At 41.0% G+C, this 23,546-nt stretch overlaps 1 protein-coding gene across 17 annotated transcripts in view; it reads left to right on the top strand.

Moving 5' to 3' along the window:
- Positions 1-22,867, top strand: part of CFAP20DC (CFAP20 domain containing) — a 170,456-nt gene extending 147,589 nt beyond the window's left edge. For 11 of the 17 annotated variants that reach the window (XM_073350929.1, XM_073350928.1, XM_073350922.1 and 8 more), the window contains 2 exons: positions 13,728-13,819; positions 22,128-22,867. In XM_073350929.1, coding sequence (XP_073207030.1) covers positions 13,728-13,819; positions 22,128-22,240 — 205 coding nt within the window. In that variant the 3' untranslated portion in view covers positions 22,241-22,867. Of the gene's footprint in view, positions 1-7,041; positions 7,073-12,653; positions 12,802-13,727; positions 13,820-17,547; positions 17,662-18,526; positions 21,195-22,127 lie in introns of those variants that run through there. The other 6 variants (XR_012159748.1, XR_012159747.1, XR_012159749.1 and 3 more) reach the window with 6 other exon arrangements.
- The last annotated feature ends 679 nt before the right edge of the window (positions 22,868-23,546 follow it).

Here is a 23,546-nt window from a genome sequence, read left to right as displayed (position 1 = left end):
TCCTGAGCAGGGGGCGTGGCCTTAACCAGAAGAGGCAGGGCCTTAAATCCCCAGGCCCTTTAAATCTGGATTTAAAGGGCCCAGGGCTCCAGCTGCGGTAGTGGCGGCTACCCTGAGCTAAATCACCCTTGAGCTACCAGCTGCAGAGGCAGCTGGGAGCCCCGGGGCTTCAGGCCGATTTAAAGGGCCCAGGGCTCCAGATGTCGCTACCGCTGCGGAGCCCTGGGCTCTTTAAATGACTGAGGAGTCCTGGGGCTCCCGACTGCCATCGCTACCCCGGGGCTCGAGCAGCAGTGCTTAGGCAGGGATTTAAAGGCCCGGGGCAGTAGCAGCGGCTGGAGTTCCAGGGCCCTTTAAGTCCCCGCCAGAGCCCCGCCACCGCTACCCCAGGGCTTCGGCAGCAGGGCTCAGGTGGTGATTTAAAGGGCTTGGGGCTCTGGCAGCCGCTACTGCCCCAGCTTTTTAAATCCCCTCCGAAGGCCTGCCGCTGCTACCCTAGGGCTTCCGTAGCAGGGCTCTGGTGGGGATTTAAAGGGCCGGAGCTGTAGCAGCGGCTGGAGCTCCAGGGTCCTTTAAATCCCCACCGCAGCCCCGCCGCCGCTACCCCAGGGCTTTAAATTGCCGCCTGGGAAAGCCGGTCTCGGTACGGCGCACCGGCTCTTAGTACCAGCTTACTTTCACCTCTGAATCCATCCTATCATCCAGACCATTAATTAAGTTGTTGAACAAAACTGGCCCCAGGACCAACCTCTGGGGCATTCCGCCTGATACCGGCTGCCAGCTAGAGATGGAGCCATTGATCACTACCCGTTTTGCCCAATGATCTAGCCAGCTTTCTATCCATCTTACAGTCCATTCAACCAATCCATACTTTAAGTTGCTGGCAAGAATACTGTGGGAGACCGTATCAAAAGCTTTGCTTAAGTCAAGGTATATCACATCCATTGCTTTCCCCATATCCACAGAGCCAATTATCTCATCATAAAAGGCAGTCAGTTTGGTCAGGCATGACTTGCCCTTGGTGAATCCATGTTGACTGTTCCAGATCACCTTGCTCTCCTCCAAGTGCTTCAAAAAGGATTCCTTGAGGACTTGCTCCATGATTTTGCCAGGGACAGAGGTCAGGCTGACCACTCTGTAGTTCCCCAGATTCTCCTTCTTTCCTTTTTTAATGATGGGCACTATATTTGCCTTTTTCCAATCGTCTTGGACCTCCCGCGATCACCACAAGTTTTCCAAGATAATGGCCAATGGCTCTGCAATCACATCAGCCAACTCCCTTAGCACCCTTGGATGCATTACATCCAGCCCTATGAACTTGTGCATATCCAGATTTTCTAAATAGTCCTTAACCTATTTTTTTCACCAATGGGGGCTGCTCACCTCCTCCCCATACTGTGTTGCCCAGTGCAGCAGTCAGGGAGCTGATCTTTTCTGTGAAGACCGAGGCAAAAAAAGCATTGAGTACTTTCAGTTTTTTCCACATCATCTGTCACTAGGTTACCTCCCCCATTCAGTAAGGGGCCCACACTTTCCCTGACCACCTTCTTGTTGCTCACATACCTGTAGAAACCCTTTTTGTTACCCTTCACATCCCTTACTAGCTGCAACTCCAGTTGTGCTTTGGCCTTCCTGATTTTGGACTTCCTGCATGCTCGAGCAATATTTTTATACTCCTCCCTAGTCATCTGTCCAAGTTTCCACTTCTTGCAAGCTTCCTTTTTGTGTTTAAGCTCATCGAAGATTTCTCTGGTAAGCCAAGCTGGTCACCTGCCATATTTGCTATTCTTTCTGCACATCAGGATGGTTTGTTCCTGCTCCCTCAATAAGGCTTCTTTAAAATACAGCCAATTCTCCTGGACTCCATTCCCCCTCATATTAGCCTCCCAGGGGATCCTGCCCATCAGTTCCCTGAGGGAGTCAAAGTCTGCTTTTCTGAAGCCCAGGGTCCGTATTCTGCTGCTCTCCTTTCTTCCTTTTGTCAGGCTCCTGAACTCGACCATCTCATGGTCACTGCTGCCCAGGTTGCCACCCACTTCTTCTTCCTCTATCAGTTCTTCCCTGTTTGTGAACAGAAGGTCAAGAGGAGCATGGCCCCTAGACGGTTCCTCCAGCACTTGCACCAGGAAGTTGTTCCCAGCACACTCCAAAAACTTCCTGGTGCAAGTGCTGGAGGAACCATCTAGGGCCCATGCTCCTCTTGACCTGCTGTTCACAAACAGGGAAGAACTGGTTGAGGAAGAAGAAGTGGGTGGCAAGAAGTGGGAAGTCTGCACTGCTCTCTTGCTCTCCCAGCAGATGTCAGAGTGATCACCTCTCTCCTCAGATAAATCCCTGGCTCCCTGTTCATTGCACAATCCAGTACAAAACTTCCCACTTCATACAGCCATCCTTGGACTTGTCCTATCTTGTTGCACAGACCTTGGCCCTGAGTATGAGCTGTATCCTGGATCCTTTTTCCTGCTCCAGTGGCTGATTGCCCCACTGAGGAAGACCCACTGCCTGAGGGAAATTATCCAATTGTAAAGCACCACTTGGGGCTGCTCAAGCTTGCACAAGGGGCTCACCTGGCTCCTGGCAGCTCGAGAACACAGAAGATCCAAAGGATGCATAAACCTGAGCTCAGCTACAGCCCAGAATCCGAGCTCTACCCACTTTCCCTGTTCCTGCCATAGCATCAGCCTCATCTCTGTCCCTTCACTACCCACTGCTTATTGCTGGGGTGAGGCCTTTCTCCTGTGCAGCTCCTGTCTAGACATGCTTTTCTCGATCCCTCTGCTGCCACCCCATTTTTTCAGAATTGCAGCTTGACATGTAACGTTGTCTGCCTTGCTGAGACCTCTTCAATTCTTCGCCCCGCTGCTATTTAGTACTTTTCTCTGTGAAACATTTGGACACACAGTTGATCTGTCTGCAAGACACTGTCAGAATGAACCTGTACTTCATTGTTTCACAAAAAGAAAAGGAGGACTTGTGGCACCTTAGAGACTAACAAATTTATTTGAGCATAACCTTTCATGGGGGCTGCAAGAAGGGCGGCCAGCACATCCCTTGGCCCACACCACTTCCTGTAGCCCCCATTGGCCGGGAGCAGCGAACCGCGGCCAGTGGGACCCGCGATCAGCCGAACCTGCGGACGCAGTAGGTAAACAAACCGGCCTGGCCCGCCAGGGGCTTTCCCTGAACAAGTGGTGGCCCTAGTTTGAGAACCAGTGACCTAAACAGCTTATTCATATAGATTAGCCTCTTTTGTTATGCCACTAAAACATTGTGAAGGTTTAAGCTAGCTCAGTGGCAACACTGTGAGCTGTAGCTCTAGAGACCTACAGTAAGTTGAGGAGTGACCTCTCACTTCCAGGGGCATTGTTAAGTTCAGTCGTCATCAAGTTGACACTCCTAGGTTCCACAGAGATCCGGCTGCTCGCAGTACAGAGGCATCTTTCTAGCAAAGTAAAACCATTGTTACCCTTGCAACACAAGAGTGTCCCCAGGGTGTAGGGGTGGGATTAATGGGGTTTCTTTGAGACTCCATTGAAGCACACTGCCAGGCAGACAAAGCAGAGCAGGAATTCACTTACATCCTGATCCTGAAGTTGTCTCCACACAGACATAAGGGTCACCCACACAGAGACAGTAACAGGATTAAGGTCCTACATCCCTTTTTCCAGGATGGTATCAGTCAGTCTCATGTAACTTCCAAAGTTCACTTTCCTTTTAGAAAAGCTATTAATTTTTATAATTTTCTGGGGGTGGGTTACGACGTGGTAAATTATACATCTGCTCTGCTACACAAAAGAGTTTAATACTCAGCATTCCTTTGTAGTTATCCTACTGTTATTGAAAAACCTTGCAACTTTTAAAAGCAGATTACACTGCAAAAGCATAGTTTTTACCACATTAATTTAGTTTACGGCTTCATTTTATACTGTTGTTATATCAAAATAAAACCAGGCCAGTGTAATTATATGCCAAAAGTCCAATCTCATCTTGAATATATTTGTTTAAATGATTCCTCTCACAGAGAAGGAAAAGTAATTTTCAGGTTTTGTTTTCAGCAGCACAACTGTTAACTAATTTGAGTATATTAACGTTAAAGTTATTGTTCCGTTGAGTTGTACTTGTCCATTGATTTTTAAAAGCCCCTAGCTCCCTAGTCATCCATTAAGAATAAATGGGATGCAGTCTATGGCGTAGGACAGAAGCATGCTGCTGGGGGTTGACTGTATGAGAGAAAGCAAATGATGTTAGCCACAATGAGGCTAGTTAGAAGGCGTTTTATGAATTGATGAAATATTAAAGTGTAATTCTTAAAATGAATGATTTGCTTGTGTTCAGCATTTTAGTTTTATAAAACCCCCACCAACTGACACTTTGTTAAATATTTGGGCATTTGAACTAGCAGACAAGTGAATGCAAGTGATGACAGTGGATAATTGATATGCTTTATTATCGTCTATTTGACTGAGATTAAATGTGAATATGCAGGAATTTTGCCAAGTAACTTATTTTTCTTTAAAATCTTCCTTACTGCAACTTATACAGCCAATACACTGATAAACAAATGAATCAAAGTTAACAAAGAAGAAAGGGCATAATATTCTTAGTTAAATTAGGTAATAAAACATTGTTTTTCTCTGTTGGCATCATTTATAATGCAAAAAGAGCAGTGAACACCAAGTTTGAAATCTAGCCAGCAAGTCACCAGTATAATAAAATGGAAGTTTAGTCTTTAAGTAAAATTGCAGTTTAGCTCCTACTAAATATAAAACATGATGGGAGTTGTGCATACTTACTTAAGGAAGATCTGACCACCAAATAGCAAGATCTATTTATTATTAAATGATTATTAACCTGCAGGCCTTTCGCTGCCGTTTTCAGCCTAATGTACATGAATATTCCTGTGTTCTTTTTGCTTTTAATAAACTACTAAAATATATCCATCGACGGCTGACATTGAAAGAAAATCCTGTTAGATTTAATAGACTAGATTCTCAACTGCTGTAAGCCAACTGATATCAGTGTACCTATGCTGATTTACAGTGTTTACACCAGCTGAGGGTCTAGCTCAATGTGTAGAATTCATGACTGCTTTACTCTCTCTGGACCTGATCTGCTTCCATGGAAGCCATGGAAAGATACCTTAATAGGAGGCAAATTAGGATCTCCATGTACAATCTCACTTGTAGTTTTAGCGACCTCTTCTTTAATTATTCAGTCATCAAACATTAAATTAGTCAGGTTTAAAAATAAAAATCTCTTTGCTTCCTTTAGGATTACTGAGAATTTAGTTGGCCTTGTAACAGACTGACAATATCCTGTAATATCCTGAACAAACCTTATGGAATTTAGATAAACTTTATAAAATTAAATTAAACCTTATTGAATTAGTATTAATACCTTTGGGGTCCATTGTGTTAAAAATGCAATTGTGTATGTGTTATTGTGGCATTGTATGTACCTTCTTTTCCCTAGTAGGAGGGGGTATGCTAATTTGCTACCTCCATTATCAACACTTTGAAGCCACCTCCTGGAGAAACGTGCATATACTAATTCAAACTGGATTCTCCAGGGACCAACAGACAAAGAAAGGGTTTTGGATAAATAGCCTGGTTTTAAACTGTTTCAGGTCCTTTTCTTCCTGATCCAGCAAATAGACAGGACCCCTAGTCCACAGAGGGCCCCAGTCTTCAGGATATGGTTGTAAGGACTGGCGGCTTGTTCTGAGCTGAAGCTGTGATGAACTCATGACCACAGCAGAACCCCTGTGGGTGGGGGGTTGAAGCAGTGATCCTACAAGAATCCATGTTAGGGTTGGGGTCAGTTCTGGTAAGCTTGTTAATATGTGTAGTTTCCTTTATTGTTTTTAATATGTTTTCTTTGTAGTACCTTTTACCTTAAGAATAAATTAGGCTTCAATAGGAAGCGCTGTGCGGTAACTTACATCTGTAGCAATTACACCTGTTAACCGTCTCAAAAGAGAAAGCCAGCAGGAGTTCTTGGGCAACCTGTCTGTGCTGGGAAATAGACCGTAAAGGCAGGGAGCTTGCAGCCTGGAAATACCCCCGTCAGAAGGGAGAGGAACGCAGGTCTTCACCCAAGACAGGCAACAGCTGGGGATCTGGAAGCCCAAGATTAGGTTCCCTGTCTGGTCCACTGAGGGGAACTACAGGGTGCAGTTGCCCTGAACTGTGACAGGCTGGATTTCCCGAAGTGGTGGATAGCAGGAAAGAGGCAAGACCAAGGGCTTGTGACATTCTGTAAATTTGCTTGTGATTTTCTAAATCTCAGTGCTAGCAAAAATGAAAGTTCCAGTAAGGCATACAGTAAATGAAGATATTATGTATTAGGGATGGAATGAATCTGTCACTTTGACGGATTGTGAGGAAAAGAACAGATTAACAGATTACTCATAGTCAGAATGCAGCTCACTGTGAAAAATGTGCAGGAAATGATAACTGTTGGTTTGTGCTGATTTAATGATATTTTAAAAGTACAATAACACTCTAGGAGAGTAATAAAATATAGCTCATGCCTTGCATTTTTTAATCATCAACATATTGCCAGCTTGCCCTTAAAATAATTGTGATATTTCTTTTTAAAATATATTTTTCAAGTCATACAAACTTATATTGCAAAATAAAATGTAGACACACCAACATATGTATCTGAGTACTGTTTAAGCATTCTATTAAAATGTGCCCTTGAAAATCTCTTTTTCCCTGATTTGTATGTATAAATATACTATGTATCTTTGTAGGTAATGCGTCTTCTTATGCTTCTGCACAGTCTCTCTATTATCCATTATAGAAATGTTGTTTTCTGACCTGGAGTTGAGAAAAAATGACCAGTTTTCTCAATGAGGAATTTCTCATGGTTTTATGGCATTTTTGATTTAAGTAATTGTGAGAATGTTCAAACAGCAAAACTGAAGAGTTTTTAGAGGCAGTAATGGACAGTTTAAGACAAAGATGACTTCAGCATTATGATTGACATAGCTGATGGCAGTAACTGAAATTTGATTTCAACATTTTGTATCCCCAGAACAGATATAAGATGAACCAGAAGTTACATACACATCTTTTCTTGTTGTTCATTGTTAATGGACTTCAGTGCTCCTAAAGTCACCATAAAGCGAGTTTTGAAGAGAACCCATTTGTTATTTTAATGGAACTGTTACCGTAAAACAGGATGACTTCTCCAACTACATGTACATTATACATTACAATGTAAAGCCCCAGTCATACGAATGTTAACACATGTGCTTAACATTATGCACATGAGAAATCCCATGTACCAAGTGCTTTATGGATACTAACCAGAGATGTAGAAATTTTGTTTCTGTATTTCTTCAAAATATTTTTGTAGCTTTGGCCCACAAATTGGGGTGTTTTGACCTCGTGTAGAGTTAGTGAAATTATTCATTGCCAATAAGTTACTTGACAAATTCAGCCCTTTTCATCTGCTTGTGAATCATTCATGAACCTGTCCTCATCTGTTATTCCTAAATATTCACGAAATAGTTTATGCAATTAAATATCAGTTGTTCCTACATAAGTCCTCTTCAACTATTTACTGTTCATCATTGTCAGTGTCTGACTGGTCACATAAGTCAAATGATATTTTTTTCTGCTCCCTGATTGGACAACTCAGTTTTTTTACGCAGAAGAATAATCAATAGCATATAATAAATAACACACTTTCTGTTTGGATTTTGAGACAAATGTGCTAAAACTTATATAAAGTTTGGGCTTTACAATAATTTTGAGCAAATAAACTCATTTTCTGAATACTCATAAAAACGAATAACCGTGGAACAAATATGCCTGATTCATTCACAAATGTGCTTATTAATTATTATTTCTGTACTATTTGACTAGCTCCAGCCTCACCCTGTCCCATAAAAACAGATCACGACTATGAAAATCAGGGTATGAAGCCATGACGATCTGGGAAATCTGTCTGTACAATTTCTGAATTCTGGTTGATATTGTGAGGTGGTTGTTATGATGTTGCTGTATCAGGGACAGCGTCTCTATCTGTTTTGTATCCACCATTCCTGACAATGTTTAAGCACATCCCTCCCAGACCAGGTATAATGGCGGGACAGTGAGTTAGCTGGAGCTTAGAAGAAGACTTTAGGAGCGCTGAAGTCCTTCTTCTTGTCTGTAGGGAGCAGAGAGTGGAGTGTGGAAATTTCCTAACAAGACAAAAAGACAGAGGTAACAAAGCAGGCATTTAAAAAATACACGCAGAATTACCAAGGAAGCTTTGGGCAGGAGAGAGGAAGGGGACGGATTAGTCAGAGAAAGCTGGCTGGTGAGAGGAAGCTCCATTTTCAGAACACAGACCATGTGCTGCAGCAGAAGGATCCTGAATGCCGCTAGACAGCTCTGACCTAGCCCAAAGAATGCTTTGGAGTGGTGAGGAAACTGAGGCAGGAAAATATTTGAAGGGTTTATTTTTGTATAGATATTTATATTCCTCAGGTGATTAAATAAAGAACAATGGTGTTAGAATCCTGTGCAAAGTGCCTGTGTTTTATGTGTTACAGGTTGCACGTGCCCTTGGAGAGTTAACCTTTGGACCCAGCATGTTCATACAGCTGGAGTTCTGGGACAGGCTGTGTTTAAGCTACAGGGGAGGGGGTCAGCACTGGTTCCAGGGGCTGGGCAGTAGGCAGCATGGTTGCAGCTCTCAGGAGGGGTTTCTAAACAGAGCGTGTACACCCCACGAGTGTGCCTAGAGGCCCAGGACAATGGCAGAGTCTAGTCTCAGTTCAGATTCTGGAGGTTTAAAACACACAGGATCCAACTGTTGTATCCCCTCACAGCAAGCAGTCCGGCAAGCGTCTAGGAGGGGGAGCTCGTCCAGATCTGTCTGCATTGTGTGAAAGAGGTACCTGTTAGAGCAGGCCAATAGGGTCTATGTGGGACTGTTAACTTTACAAATCACACCCCTCTGGTGCACTTTGCCACACCGTGTTGGCAAGCTCTAACGTTTCAAGAAGGGACCTGCAGTGCTCCTGAATTCTGCTGTTGCTAGCAATTTGTTGTTAATGGTGACAATTGTGATATGCTACTGTTACTGTCACTGGCAAAGGCTTTGTGTCCATGCTAGTTATAAAGTATTGGCAAGGTTTCCCAAGCATACTTCACTGATCGGAACAATTTGTTGCAAAGATTAATTAAGCTTGTCACATAGCTATAACAGAAACTGTTTACAGAAATACAAATGATTATGTTCATATTTAAATGATGCTCAACTATCTTGTGATTTTCAATATATTATAATTACTTCCTGAATATATAAGACAGATTTTCTGATACAAATATTGGAGGAAAAAGGGAATGAGATGGTAACATTGTATAGGTTTCAGAGCGGCAGCCGTGTTAGTCTGTATCAGCAAAAAGAACGAGGAGTCCTTGTGGCACCTTAGGGTCTCTGTATTACTGTAAGAATCTTAGTGTCAAAGTCAGAGCTAAACCTAACTTTGAATGTTTATGAAAACTGCCTCTTCTGGGCCGTCAAAGAGTGTACTGTTTAGCATTCAACTTTGTTATCAAGAACGCCATAGCTAGGTCCCGGTGTGTTGATTGTATTGATTACAGCTTGAGGTCTTGACAATAGCATAAACAGAGGGTGTCTCTAATTAATCAAAATGCTTGATTAGTTTTTCTGTTTTGAGGAGATAAACTGGCTTCTTTAAGAAGATTATTTCTTCAGTCAGTGTAAGATGAAGGATAAATTAGACACGCAGCCCACAATCTACATTGCTGAGCATTCTAATGACCAGTCGTCTGCTAGACTTCTTATTTTATACAAAGGTATAAAAACGATTTCAACAAGGAATGTTATAAAAAATGTAGCTCACTTATACTCTCTCCCGCTCACGCACACATGCTATCTTAGGTGCTTCCTTGAAAGCTGAGCCCCTAGAGGTTACCAGTTTAATGTGTGCCTAATGTGTGCCTAATGCCTGCCTTGGTTGCTAGAGTAAAGCATCTGTCAGCATTTCCACTAGAAATCCACTTTTTAGAGGCTTATCAATCCGTTGCAAATCTTTGCTTTCTTCTGAAAGTTGGCAGACAAGATCTCAACACAGATAGGAATTTTGTTTGCCAATTTTGGAAAAGGTCAGGTTGGTCATGTGTGGAAATATGAGATCCATTTTTAACATGCATTTGTTTGAATGGCTTCAAATTTAAAAGTAACTTTTGGCCAACAAGGAGTCCATAATATTAAATTGAAAAGAAAAAAATTTTAAAGAGCCAAGATATTGCAGTTTAAAAATTGGCCATTGCACCAGTATGGTATTAATAGGCACCTCCTAGAGGTACTGTCCTTCAGATGAGACACAGTCTAGTCCTCTCTCTCTCTCTCTCTGGATCTGACCCACCACTCTTCCTTAAAGATTTTGTGGTGTTTTTTGCTGGTGTAGGGTATTAAGACACATGCTCCAGCAAAACATTACCTTTTATATTCTTTCAATTCCCCCTGTAATTTCTCTTGGAGCTTGTCTTCGCTCAAATTGTAGTGGTGTTTGAATGTGATTGTGAAGAGTCAAGTTAGCTGTCACGATGCTTGATCATGACTGACCACCCAGCATGAACCAGGTCAAATCTGAGATTAACTATAATGTCAGCTAATTATGATTAAACCCTGGTCCCAGCAGAAGCACAAAAACTCAAGAGCTTGTGCTCAAGGTAGATAATACCAGAAATGCAAATTGCAGGAACTGGAGTGGTTTTACCTGTGACTCTGTGCGTTCTTGTGCACTCTCTTACCTAACTGGCATTCTGTGACGCTTTGGACACTTGGGTGGAACGGGATACTCTTTAGGGTGTTTTTGGAGAATGTGTGTGTGGAGAGTGGCAGAGAGAAATGGTAATGAGCAGTCTGGAGAAAGTATACTGTTGTGTGCACGGCGTGGACTGGTCCTCACTGCCAGTGGCTGAGTGGTAGCTAGGACTGGTTGTGAAGTTGGTCATCTAGGTGCAAATACAAGGATGGTATAAAAGAACATTTTAAATTTTATTTTGTACATATTAAAATTATGGAAAATTCAATATATATCTCTTTAAATCCTCTATTGTACTTGGTGAACTTTTGCCCCAGCAGTTGTGTTTTCTGAGGTGGAAAATTAGGTTTTTTCATCTTGGCTGCAAAAGAGCAGGTGTATGTCCCCAGATTCACCCCAGATTGTGTGTACAGACCAGTAGCAGATGATGTGGAAGCAATAACATGCACCAGCAGCACAAGAACCAACTGAGAGAAGGAAAGCAAAAGGCCTATTTTAGCAGCCACAGTATCCAACTGAGCTCTGCCAGGTTTCTCTTTCAGAAATAAATCCGAGTATGTGTTATCTCAGGTTGGCATGGATTTGCAGAAAGCACTGTAAGCACCAGTATCTTACATATTTATTATGTGCCAGATCATGGGCCCCAAGCTGGCAGCCAGAAAGTAGTGAAAAGCCAGCAGATCTGGCTGGCTTCATGAGCATTCCCCTAGCCCAGAGGAATCACTGAGTGGTTAAGAGCCACCTTAGCAGCTCTTGCACCTCGTCCTCCTGGCCTACGGCATAGGGACGTGCCCAGGACATCCCTGTGTCTGGCTGCTGGAACAGCCCATTGGAACCACGACCAATAAGGTATTAGTTACGGCAGCCCGGAAATTGCTCTGACGTATGCCAGAAACCCACCCAGTCCTAAGCCAGCCCCAGCATGAGGCAAACATAAGGGTGGCACCTTTGTCCCTTCCCTCCCTCCCCCACCACCTTCAGTTTTGCACTGAGCACAGCTTGGCCCAGCAGGAGGGACCTATCTGGAGACATGCCTTAATCTAATAAGGTAGGGTTGTTTACCAAGGTCCACATCGGGATTCCGTGTTCAACTGTTAAGGCTTTTAATGCATTTAAGGCTAGTTCATGGTTTATGTGGAAGTTCTGACAAATACCAGAGTCCTGCCGTAGAAACTGATGGGCCCATGTACTTGCAGCTATTTTTCCATACTGAAACATGGCCCCCTAGTGGTGTGCAAGAGCCGGTTTGATTCACAGTGTAATGTGAAAGAACTGACTGGTAACCTGGGCATGCTGATGCGGCAACTTCTGCCTAAATTCTGTTGGTGAAAAAGTCTGCAGCTTAGTCTGCAACCAAAACACACATTTCTCTAAAGGTCTGTTTTATTCTCCATTACCTGAAATACGATGCTTTCTGTCATACCACATTCAACTGCAACAAATGGAGTGCAGTATATGAACAATTGGATTTTTTGTGAACACATGATAACATGAAAGTCATTTCACAAAGCTTTAGAAAATACAAAGTGCAACAAAGGCATAAAAAGCAGGTCAAGTTAAATAAGGGGTAAATAAGCCATCCATGGATTAACTGGCCCAGACTCCCTTCTTAATTACCGAAGGCCCACCAAATCTTAATTATCAAAGGCCCACCAAATTTTGTTATTTACTGAAGCAAAACACCACTGCAGCAGTTGGGTCCGGGAGGGGTCCTTCTCCATAGTCTTCTAACTATATATTCGGCGAGTAAAATGTGTTCTTAATTTACACTGCATTTCTTAGCTCTGTGGTAGTTATACAAAAAGGTACCCTAGTGAATGTGTACATATTGTTGTTTTTATTGTTTGTACTGCAGTAGCACCGAGGCGTTTCAAGCCTATTGTGTTAAGCATGGGACCAACACATAACAAAACTACGGGCCCTGCCCAGAAGAGCATATGGTCTTTCTGTGGTTGTGGTACTATGCTCTCTTCTCTCTCTCCCTCTGCCATCATGGATTGTGGGTAATAAGACTTAAGATACTGTTGTATAATTTTCTCATTTATAAGGGTCTGGTACTTGTTGTTAATTCCCCCCTCCCCCCCTTTTTTTTTTTTAAACTACATTGAACATTCTTCTTCCCTATCACTTTTGTTGGATATATTCTGGAAATAATAATGCAGTAAATAAAAACAAATGTTCCTTTGAAAATCAGACCAGAAGTGTATACACGTGTAAATATGTGTATGTGTATGATTATGCAAGTATATTCATTTAATGAGCTAACTGTGTTGCAGTTTAATAGAAACCTGTAATTTGCTGCCATATAGGAATTTTTCTGTCTGCTATAATTAGAGAAACAAAATAAAATGTTGTTAGAAAATGCTCCATTAGCAAGAAAGTCCATGAGAAGTCTTTATAGATGTGTTGTTATTAATGTGTTTTAATGTGTATTTGTCTGTGATTATGAAATTCCATTGTATATCTGGTTAACTGTGCTTATTTCATTAGTTTTGGTTTAGTAATTGGTGTTAGCAGTATATCAAAATGCAATGCACAGAAAATGGGTAATTTTAAAATAGAGGTGGGTTTTGTTGTTGTTCAGATATTTTCTGTTATAGTCAAATGCCCATATTCCTGAATGTGTTTACTTGAAGGAAAATTACTTTGTGAGCTTTAGGGCTCACTGTAGAACTGTCTAGAGATTTCTACCTAGGAGATACTCGTTTTGCTGCTAAGTACACCTTAATTTTCAAACTTTTGAAGACTGCTGCTATTGAGTTTATTAAATGTGAAAAGCACATAATTTGATAACATCTGGAAATCTGGCTTTATTTTGTTTCATCACACCTAAGATGTTTATGAAAAGTTTTTAACTTAATTGTGAGATTTAGGGAGGAACAAAACAACTTTGTTCAGAATGACTGACATTTGGATTCATCTTTTTCAGGGACTGGTTAAATGTGTTCAGCCCCCCCATAATTCTTCCAAGCCAAGAGCTAGCAAAGCATATTGAAGCTTCAGCAAGTCTAAATATTCCAGGTAGGAATTTATAAAGATGGGACAGTGAGGAGAATATGTGAAGGATGTGTAATAATTTACAAATTGTAACAGAGAAGTATTGCTCAATATTGTTCTTATACGTCTGTTAAATGCTGACTTCTGCAAGGAAGTTATTGTGGTCATTTGGTTGCACTTCCATGGAGCTAAATTCTGGGTCTGACTCTTTAAGTCCTCTGATTCTTACTGTTCATTTTGAAAGGGGACGTTGCTCCTGGGGGCTGGGGTAGAAGGAGGTAGGAATGGAGAGTCCATATAGAGGGGATGTGTAAACATGAGGCTGCAACCTTTAGTCATGCAAATAATCCCTACACACAAGAATAGCTCCATTGAGTAAGCATTGCTTATGTGAGTAAAGAGTTCAGATCATGTCCTAAATGAAAGCTTGGTATGACTCTTGAGCACTGTTAAACAATGTTCAGTCATCACCTAACATGATAGCAGCACCCGTATGTTAAGGTTCTTCGCTGGAGGCAGGTCTGGTCCTAGACCAAACGGTGCTCCCGGCGAGGAGTGCCTTTGGTGCCCCCCCTCATTTGTTAAACTTTTGAATACCTTATTTTTATAGCATTTGTAGCCCATTTCACGGCTTTGACGCAAAATTTGCATGCATATTTTATCCCTGTCATAGGCTCTGTAAAATTTGCCCCGTGCTGCAAACTGGATTGCAACTGAGCATTTCGCTTCCTATACTGAGCTCCTGAAGGCTTCTTCGGGGACATCTTTTATTTTCTATGGGGGGAAACGGACAGTATTAGGGAGAGCAAAAGTCTGTATTCCACAGTCTTAGAAAGTCATCAAACGTTACGTGTTAAGTATAGCAAAAGGAGTACCGGTATTTCTTTTATATTGCTACAGAGACAGGGGTTTGACAGATATCTCTGGCGTCTCATTAAATATGTCCTTTATTAGTCGCTACTTACACTCTTCAAATCTTAAAACACAAGTACACTTTCACAATTATACAATAAAACAAGGTTCACAATATTGCAGCTGGGCTCTCACTTCGTTCTTATGTCTCACTGATTGACTAGCGATGCCCCGCCCCTTAGATTCCCGCAAGTGCATGGCTGACAACATTCTAGGAGGTTTGAGGAAAATGTAGTGCTCAGAAAACCTGGAAGGTTCCGTGAGATTCTACAAAGGTCCAGAACATTCTAGAAAGTTAGTGAAAAATGAATCCACATACAGAATACCTGAAACATGTTACTTCAAACATTCTATTTTCCCTTTTGCCGCTAACAACAAAAACAGCACCCCCGAGCCTGGCACCCCTAAATCCAGCCCGGGCTGGAGGATGACAAAGAACATGTGCTGAAACAGGACAGTGAACAACAGTAGAATTAAAATAAATACATCTCTTTCTACAAAGGTCCTTTTTTCTTTTCTGCTACCCTAGAGAATAGAATAGGTTCCTATATTTTTCTCCAGGTACAGAGAATTCAGTGTGAGATCTCATAAATCTCAGCTGTGTATTTTGGCTGCCCAAGGGATGAACATGTTTCAGTGATTTACTGTCTAAAATTGATTATGCCCCTCAAATTGGGAATCTTTTCATAGGTGTACATTTGTAATTGCTTATGACAGCAAAATAGAACTCTGCTGTCAAGAGGGGACCTTGCTTTGAAGAATCGAATAATATGTTATGTTAAGTGGCTTAAATAAACCAAAGAGAATGGGACAGTAATCCTTGAGTTAAAAGCAAGTTAGACATATATTTCTGATAGGGGCCTCAGATGATTCTTGATGTCAGTATTATGGAATCCAAAACTTGCTGCAGTAACCCTAGAATTTCATAGAATCATAGAATATCAGGGTTGGAAGGACCTCAGGAGGTCATAAGGTTGAAAATTGAAAGATTTAGTTCAGAAAGTGACATCAAAGCATATTTGCTAATTTGTTGTTTTTTCCTTATTATTCTCACTAGAATCTCTGACCAAGGTAATTTGTGAAATCCTCATAAATTCACTTGCTTTAATGATAAAATATTTTATGTGTGTCGGTAGTGTTTAAATGTACTTGTAGCCATCTTGAGTGGACAAACCCCTTACAGATGCAAACACGAGACAAAATTTGACCTGTAAGTGGTAACTTGGTGTTTGCAGTACTTTGTATGAAAGACATTATACAAAAATTTCCTATTCTGTTATAAACCTATAACAGCTTTAACTCAGGTTCACAGAAGAACTGCATGCTACTACTTACCCTTAAATTCCTGAACTGCTTGGTGAATGGGATCAGACCGTTCATACCAACAACCTCTGCCCTCCTATCTTTATTTTAAACAAAATGTTAGTTTAATAGTTAATTTTCTAATCTATCTTGTGAAGTTGTACAAATAGCAATTGCCAGACTTCAAGAACTTATGACTCTGAAATCGTGAACGCTCAAGTGCCAAAGATAATAAAATCATATCCATAATGAACACCTGTAATTATTTATAACCCATACAAAATATCCTTGTCATCTTTTATATACTTCTTTAACAGTATCCTAAAACAAAAAAGTCAATATAATTTTGCTCATGTTAATAAAAGATTTGGAAGATATTCTTTATTTTTGGCATAACTCAAAGGAAATACCTAAGTGGACAATATTCCATAAAAACCACTGCACTTTAAAGTTTACAATTACGTTCTTAAGCATGTGCTCCTTTAGAAACATATCCAGAGATCAAAGTAACAGCCGTGTTAGTCTGTATTTGCCAAAAGAAAAAGAGTACTTGTGGCACCTTAGAGACTAACCAATTTATTTGAGGATAAGCTTTCATGAGCTACAGCATGCATCCGATGAAGTGAGCTGTAGCTCACGAAAGCTCATGCTCAAATAAATTGGTTAGTCTCTAAGGTGCCACAAGTACTCCTTTTCTTTTGGCATATCCAGAGATGTATCCAGGTGTCACAAGAAATAGACTTATTGTCAATAGGGTTGCAGAGATGTAATTGAGAGCAAAATTTGAGCCAATTTGTTTGATATCTTTAAAAGTTTTTTTTTTCCTTTGGTCATTGATGTTTATGATTTAGAGTCCATTACATTTTATTTGTTATCTTTCATATGAAAAAATGGGTAGTAAATGGCTCACACATAAAACTCTTTGGAACTCGCCTCTTTTTTCATCAATTTACTTGCCTTAACTTCTCATAAAAGAACTCTAAGGACCATGCTAAACAGTCTTGTTGTTCAGGGTGCAACTCTTGGCAACATTTATAAATTAACTCTGGAGCATATAATTACAATACAGAGCTGAGCACCTTGCCTATTGTCCAAGATAATATTGGAGAAAACATTAAGGATATTCTGCTAAATGTGCAGCACATCTGACAGTGGGTCCAGTGGAGTTACCACCACAGAGTCCAGGTCAAAATTTGGCCCATGTATGCCTATAGTGATGTCCAGATTCTGAGCCGTTTTCAGGTACTAAAACCTGGAATACAGTGAAAACCCCTTTTGTATAAAATAGGAGGATGTCTTTATACCCATGCTCTGGGCTATGGTCACTGTATAAACATGGCAGCACTACTGTAATATAAATAATGAATATCTTATGCCTCTGAGTTTAGATAAGAATTAAGGCCAAATTTTCAGAAATGGCCTCTGAGCATCTCAGTTTTTAGATGCCCGACTTCAGACATGTAAAGTGAGCTTGACTCCATTAAAATCAGTGGCAAAACGCCCACTGATTTAATTGAGGCAACATTTCATCCTTTCAGTCTCATTTTCCAAGGTGCTGACCAGCTGGAGATCCTGTTCCCTTCAGTAGGAGATGGGGGAGCTCAGGACCTCTAAAATCTCCCAATGTGTTTGGATGTGATTGATGTTGTCAGGTAGGTCTGCGAGCCTCTCACTGCGGCGTTGCGGAAGGGTCTCGTGACTAGCATGGTTTTGAAATGCCTTGATGTTAAATCTCTTCCATATTTTTTAGTTTTAGTTGTTTTAGTTTTAGTCTTTTAGTTGTTTACTGTGTTATGTTGCAAGCCGTATGTTCGTGATTGATCTGACTAACCGATGGTCTGTCCAGCAGTCATCTGAACCTGTCATGGCTTGTGTAATATGGACATCAGTACGATCACAGGCTCTGACAATGACACAGTCAAGAAGATGCCAGTGTTCGGAACATGGGTGTTTCCAAATGGTCTTATATGTGTCCCTCTGTCTAAAGATGGTTTTGTGATAGGAAAATCATGTTGCACACATTTGCTGAGGAGAAGAATGCCACTAGAGTTAACTTTCCCCAGCCCTTTTTTCCCAATGGCTTCTCTCCAGAGTTTGGGGTGTCACCCATGAGGTCACCTATGAGGATAAGCTTGTCTTCCCTGGCTGTGGCAGTGAGAACTTCATCAAGAGCACAGTAGAACTGCTCCTTGTTGTCTTCGTCATCGTCCACTTTGGGAATATACACACTAATGACCTTGGCATACTGGTTGTTACTAAGCTTAAGATGAAGAGTCATGAGACATTCGTTAATACCCATAGGGAGTTCTAAAAGCTGGTTAGCAATTTTGTTTTTGATGGCAAAACCAATCCCATGAATATGCCTCTCTTCAGATGTCTTTCCTTTCCAAAAGAAGGTATAACCACCTTCATCTTCTTTCAGTTGGTCTTCATCTGCCCAGTGGATCTCATTTACAGCAGCAGTATCAATGCCAGGTCTTTCAAGTTCTCTAGCTCTTATGGCAGTTCTTCTTTCAGGACCATCACTGTTCGGGGAATCCATGAGAGTGCGAACATTCCAAGTGGTGAACTTCATTATTTTGCTTTGGATGTTCTGAGCGTAGGTAGAGTAATCCAGCTGGACACAGCCATCCAGCCAGGAGGGCATTGAGACAGCCTATGTTCAGGGCACCTTTTCTAGCCCCTTCCCTGTTCAGGATGAGCAGATGGGATCCTGAAAAGGACTGCTCAGTCATGGTGGCAGCTGCCAAAATTGCACTTCTGTCTCACAAGTCTAAGCGCAAGACGACCAACACACGGCTGCCACCTCCATGCAGATTTGTGACTAGGGACTCCCAGAGCTCATTGCTCCTGTTCCCACCACCACTCATCTATCACCACAGGACTTTGATAGTGAGAGATGTTATACCCTTGGCAGAGGCCTATGCATGAAATCTTTTAACGAGTGGGAGCCAGTGTGCAGGCAACAACCTCACGAAACTTGACAGGAAGGAGCCTGGACCCGGTGGCAGGAGAGTCTGAGGCAACCGAAGGTCTCCGTCCTGCTGCAGCCCTCATCTGCCTTCACAGACGCAGAGAACTGACAAGTCCTCAAATATGCCTGTTCCGCTATTGTGGCCCTCAAGATAGTTAAGTCCAAAGCAAACTGCAAAGAGTTACAAAGGGATCTTACAAAACGGGGAGACTGGGCAACAAAATGGGAGACGAAATTCAGTGTTGAAGAGGGAGAGATTGCTTACCTGTACGGTAACTGGAGTTCTTCCAGATGTTTTGTCTCTAGGGGTGCTGCTCCATCTGCCCTCTTTCCCTCTAATGCGGAGTCCTGCTGTTGGGCTTTGTAGCTGAGAAGGAAGTGGAGCGACGGCAAGATCACCCCTTCCTATATGCCCTTGTACTGGACCACAAGGCTGTATGGGAAGCAGGTGCAGACCCACAGACACGGCTGACGAAAAATCTCTCATCAAGTGTGCCCTGGTACACCCACATCCTGATGGGGAGCACCCACGAGGACAAACATCTCAAAGAACGCTAATTACTGGACAGGCAAGTACCCTGTATTTCTGTGTGCATCTATCTCACCAGCCTATTTTTTGGCCACCTGATAATATAACCCATATATCGTTGTGCAATCCCAGCTGTAAATAGACGCTGAGTGTGGTGAAACCAGGGGTGTTAGCATAACAGGCTATTACTTCCTATGAGGTAGCGGCGCGTTCAAACCACCTGATTTGCATTACTGTTCTGAGCAAGAGGTAAACGTTTAGGATGAAATGCTAGGTACAGATTGCATTCAACTGTCAATTATTTCCTATCAAAAACTTATATATCATAACTTACATTTAGCTTTTATAAAAGGCAGAACTGAGAAAAGAACTTTCCTATATGAAACGTTTATAGTACATATCCATCTTTAGTGCTATCAGTGTACTTCTACTTGGGGCTAAGAATTGATTTCCATATCCTAAAAACATTCTTGCAGTTAACATAATGCCCAAAATATTAGATTTATACTGATTTATTAGCTGACTGCATCCTATTAACTCTTTGGTGCTGAGAGGTTTCATACGCCGTTCGCCTGTAATGGATGATGGGCTAGAAAATCTGACTCCTGCATTACAATCTTGTACATCAGGGTTAATGTACAAACTATCAGAGGGGTAGCCGTGTTAGTCTGGATCTGTAAAAGCGGCAAAGAGTCCTGTGGCACCTTGTAAACTAACAGACGTATTGGAGCATAAGCTTTTGTGGGAGAATACCCACTTCGTCGGATGCATGTACAAACTGACATTCAAGAAATAGAAATATTGTATTGCCGGAAAGCAGTAGAAATATTATAAAAATGTACTTGAATTTCTCTGTATCGTGCATTTCAGTAGTTGTTGGAACGGAGGTAGACCCAATTCTTATTGGTTGTTCTGCTACCTGGAAAAAAAATCACTAATGGTGTTATCTTGCAAAATGTAAGTTTTTCTACAAAATTTCTAACATGCAGTAAAGTCTAGGAGCAAGGAAGTTGTAGTAAGGGTGCATATTGCTTGTTTTAGCGGTAACAAACTTCTTTAATGTTAGTCGAAACTGAATTGACATTATTCCTTTTAGTGAAATGAAGCATTGCTAAATTTTCTTGCGTGTCATCTGACCATGCTCTCTAGTAGAGTTACTGGGTGAAAATCTGGCCCCACTGAAGCCAATAGCAAAAGTTCATGGAGGATAGGTCCATCAGTGGCTATGAGCCAGGATGGGCAGGGATGCAACACCTGGGATGCAAAAACTCTGACGTGGCCCTAGCCTCTGTTTGCCAGAAGTTGGGAATGGGCAACGGAGGATGGATCAGTGGATTCCATCTACTGTGTATCTATGCGGAGTAACTGACATCAGAATTTGGCCCACATGATCACCAAACTTTTGATTTTGCATTGTAACTTTGGTTTCCAGAGACTTGCGCTGACATCTTTTTACTGTTATAACAAAACTATAATGAACCTATAATGTCATGATGTAATGACCAGTATGATGTCAAGACAGTAGGAAATGCAGTCATTGCAGTGCATGCGTGAAAATTAATTTTCAGTTACATTTCTTGAATGTTTCATAGTTGATTTGCTGTGTTTTTTTTTCAAAATGGTGCACTGCCTCACTATACATAAGGACTAATTACTTACAAATTTTATACATTTTTTAAATGAACCCATTTTTTGTTTAGGGATAGCAAACTGCATTTGGAGCAGGATCTAAATTATTATTTCTGCTGCTCTATACGTAAAAAAGGTTTATCAGAATAACACCATCTCTAGTTACCAAACCAGTAACATTTTAGGTAAGTTTGTTTACCAGCTTGAAGCATGATCCAATACAAAAGGAGTTTATAGTCAAAGAAATGCCAGCTTGATTTTACCTATTACAGCACTACTGACGTAATAAATTCGTTAGACTAGCTTTGACACAGAATTTCTCCACCCACCTGTTTAAAGCCAGTTAATGAAACATATTGTACATACTTAATTACTTATATTTAATACATTTATAACTTTCAACAACAGAAAACTGATCAAATTAAATAATAAGTTAGCAAGCTTAAAGGTAAATTGTGTGAGACAAGCATAGCAAGGATAAAATCTCTAAAACAAGACCTTTTGCTTTATGTTAGATTATCTGATTCTTTCATCTAGAACATTTTAATGGTTAATGCAGTTTCATTTTCACAGATTAAGAGCTGATTCACTGTATTTTTTTGTGCATACTAATATAAAATTATTTGAGCAATTCTGTGAGAAAGATCTCCGGTAGGAGTCCTTTGACCCCTTATTAATAGATAGATTTTTAGACCAACTTTTAAATCTACTATTCCAGCAAACTGTCTGTGCTTTCAGTTCTTAGGCAAACTTTGCATTATAATTTTACCTTAACTAAATATAAACCTTTAGAAACATGAATGAAAACATGAATAAATGTTAACCTCAAAGGTAACAATTTTAGTATTCTGCACAAAAGCCAAGAGATTACACACTCCTAAAGAGGCACTCTGCCAGATTGTCATCTGTGATAGAAGGGTGCTTTTCCTGTGTTTCAAGAGTGACTAGCAGGGTAATTTTACTCTTATTTTTCTCCATTCACACAGGTGAAGATGACTTCAGTGCTGAGGAGGATGAGGAAGTTCTGACTCTTTTGTATGATCCATGTCTAAACTGTTACTTCGATCCAGAAACTGGAAAATACTATGAATTGGCTTAGCTAGTTCATGGTTCAGAGAATATTGCTCTCCATCAGAACAGAATTAACATCTATTTCTCTGGAAAGTATGAACTAGAATGTAACATTTTATTGCATAATTTAAAAATTTGAATCCGTAAGTCATTTTGCAAGCAAGTGAATATATTTTACAGATAACGTAACATCTTATTTTTGTAGTTTTGTATTGTTATAATACAGTAGAACATCACCGCGCACAAACTCTCGTGGCTTTGACAGTTGTTTGTGATACTAGTTTGTTTTATATTAAATATTGAAAGATTCTGTTTATGAACAAATTAGGTGGAATCCAAAGGTTTTTCAGTGTTAATATGTAAATTATGGCTTCATAGAAAGAAAATGTATCTTTTCATTTCTGGCTTATCAGATGTTTGTTTAAATGGATTCTATGATACCTTAACTTTGTACTCGAAGAAATGGAGTGTGATGTTCAAAGGCATGTGCTTTATGGGCTCTCTCTCTTATTCACTAGAAAGAACATCATTTTCCTTCCTCTCCGGGAAAGTCTCTGTCCTGATTAAATGGCATTATAGGAGCTGCTTTTGAGAAATCTTATCCGCTTATAATCCTTATAAGGTTACTGTAATACACTGGATTGCTGCTAGCAGATTTAAAGCCTCTTCATTTCGTATTTTTGGATAGTGTGAATGTTTCTTGGGTTTTGTCACAATCCCCTCTATCGACAGTTTGGCACAGAGGTACAAAATCCAAACTCTCAAGTGGTACAATGCAATGCTGTTCAAAGCTGACCCAGTACGTGCATGGTCAAGCTGTGAATCCAAACCACAATAGAGATTTGCTATCTGACTGGAAAACTCCATGATCCCAAAGTGTAGTGATTAATCTCACGTCACAGATTCCCTCTTCCAAAGGGTGGGGGTGGGGTTCCACCTCTCGATAAGCAGAGCTATGGATAGAAGTGGGTTACTAGGGAGGAAGCTGTGTGTAGCACTCATCCGTGGAGATGCACTCTGGGCGCACGTACAGCTGCTGTGTTACACCTCCCAGCAAAAGATGGTATCTGATTAAACCAAATTGTATTTTTTGCTCTGTAATTACTCTGGGGAAGTTCTCTGGCCTGTGTTACACAGGTGCTCAGGCCACATAATCACAATGGTCCCTGCTGGCTTTCGAATCCGTTAAAAAGTTACTGATTTGGATTTACCCACATTTTGCACTTTCTAGCTTATGTAGCCATGTATTTTGCTTTCTTCCTGCATCTTCCCTCCTGTTGTGTGTTGCTCACTTGTTTCACCTTGCCTTAAATTAGGCTATAAGCTTTCAGAGC

The sequence above is a fragment of the Lepidochelys kempii genome, chromosome 7 (genome assembly GCF_965140265.1).
Source record: "Lepidochelys kempii isolate rLepKem1 chromosome 7, rLepKem1.hap2, whole genome shotgun sequence".
Taxonomy (NCBI): domain Eukaryota; kingdom Metazoa; phylum Chordata; order Testudines; family Cheloniidae; genus Lepidochelys; species Lepidochelys kempii.
Note: the sequence above shows the minus strand (reverse complement) of the source record. Positions and strands in the feature narration are given on the sequence as shown.